The 1,634-nt window shown below is 44.9% G+C and overlaps 1 protein-coding gene across 8 annotated transcripts in view; it reads right to left on the reverse strand.

The window, feature by feature from the left end:
* CDK5RAP2 (CDK5 regulatory subunit associated protein 2) overlaps positions 1-1,634 on the reverse strand; it is a 208,699-nt gene that overhangs the window by 159,265 nt on the left and 47,800 nt on the right. For all 8 annotated transcript variants that reach the window (XM_006155484.3, XM_027774561.1, XM_027774562.1 and 5 more), the window contains exon 7: positions 540-663. In XM_006155484.3, the coding sequence (XP_006155546.1) occupies positions 540-663 (124 nt within the window). The remainder of the gene's footprint in view (positions 1-539; positions 664-1,634) is intronic.

The following is a 1,634-nucleotide window of genomic DNA, read 5'->3' on the forward strand; positions in this document are numbered from 1 at the left end:
CAATCCCTTCTCCGCTTCTCCATTCTGGTGGGATGTGGGGCTTGCACTGGTATGTCCCTTAAACTGCTGGGGCTGGGACTCGAACCATGGTAGGCCATGTGGGAGTCTAATAAGTAACCAGTATGTCATCTGACGTTTCCTTAAATGCATATTTTTTTGAGAGTTTTGTTTTGTTTTGTTTTGTTTTGTTTTGTTTTGCTATAGGGTGTATGCGCTTGCCAGACAGACAGAGAGAGACATAGAGACAGAAAGCGAGAAATCACCGCCCAGGGGGGATGGTCACGCTGCAATCCCTTCTCCATTCTCCTCTTGGGATCTTGGGCACGCACGCACGCACGCACACGCGCCCGGTGTGAGTTTTAACCCACCGGGTCCGGGACGCGAACCGCGGTCGACTACGTGGGAGTCCAGCAACATAGCCATTATGCTAACTGCTGGTTCCCAGGGTGCTGCTGTTTCTGCGGACACTGACATAAAATGCCCACCCTGTTATTAACCCACTATAACAAATGTGTTCACATGGAGCTTTCCAAACGTGCCTCTTCCAAAAGGATTATCTTTTTGGTGAGACGATCTTCCACCTGCTGCACCTTCTTCCGGGCATCTGCTTTCACTCTCTGGATTTCAGAGCCGCCCCCTTCAGCTAAGCTCTCAACCGCTTTGCTGCAAAAGAGGCAAGGGGGAAAGACGTTATCAAAGCGACAGTCCAGTGGTAATTTCAGTAGCCCCAAAGAGATGAGGAAAGTCTGCTGGTCACTTCTCCCATAGACCTGTGCTTCTTTCTCTTTTTACTTTATACTGATAATTCAAAACCACGGATAAGAAAAAAGTAAGACTCATCCATAATCTTATCATTCAAGAAAACTAAGTCAATATTTTAGTATAGGCTTTTCAGATCTTTTCTATAAAAACTGACCCATTTAGTATATATCACTGAACTGATTTTATTACTGACTACACCATAAACATCCTTCTGTGCCAATAAATATAAACCACTATTTTTAAAAGTCACAGGTTAATTCATAATTTGAAATGTACTATAATTTATTAAATCAATCCCCTAGTTTTAAAATTTTAATTGTTTCTGATTTAACATGTTTGCCTATCGATACTCATAAGCGCTAAGAACAGGGTCTGGAACAAGAAAGCACTCAGTAAACCTCAGTGCTACTATCTATGGTAAGGAGCAGCATTATGTCAAAAGCATCCTTGCATGTCTACCAGCCAGGGATTCCCAAAGGACAGATTCTTAGAACAGGAATTGCTGGGAACTGCAGGGTCAAAGGGTAACACACTTTTAAGACATTTGATGGCTTTCGCCAAGTTTCCCACCAGGAACCATTCAACAAAGTACATTCCCCCCAGAGATGTCAGAAAGGTGGAGAGCGGGCTTGACAAACCAACATGCAGGGGAGCAGTATGCAACAAAGAAATTCTGTGGGACTAGGGGAGGTATGCTTCATCTGCTGTCAACCAGAGGGAAAAGCATTTTAAACACTGCACAGTCAGTCTGCTCGAGCAGAAGCTACCACTTAAGGCGTGGAGAGGGGACACCATGCAAGCAAGCTGCCCACACTCCGTGCCACCCTGACCTAACACGCAGTGCATGTTGCTGTGGAACCATGGACACTCTT

This window comes from Tupaia chinensis, unplaced genomic scaffold (genome assembly GCF_000334495.1).
Source record: "Tupaia chinensis unplaced genomic scaffold, TupChi_1.0 Scaffold000455_1, whole genome shotgun sequence".
Lineage (NCBI taxonomy): Eukaryota > Metazoa > Chordata > Mammalia > Scandentia > Tupaiidae > Tupaia > Tupaia belangeri.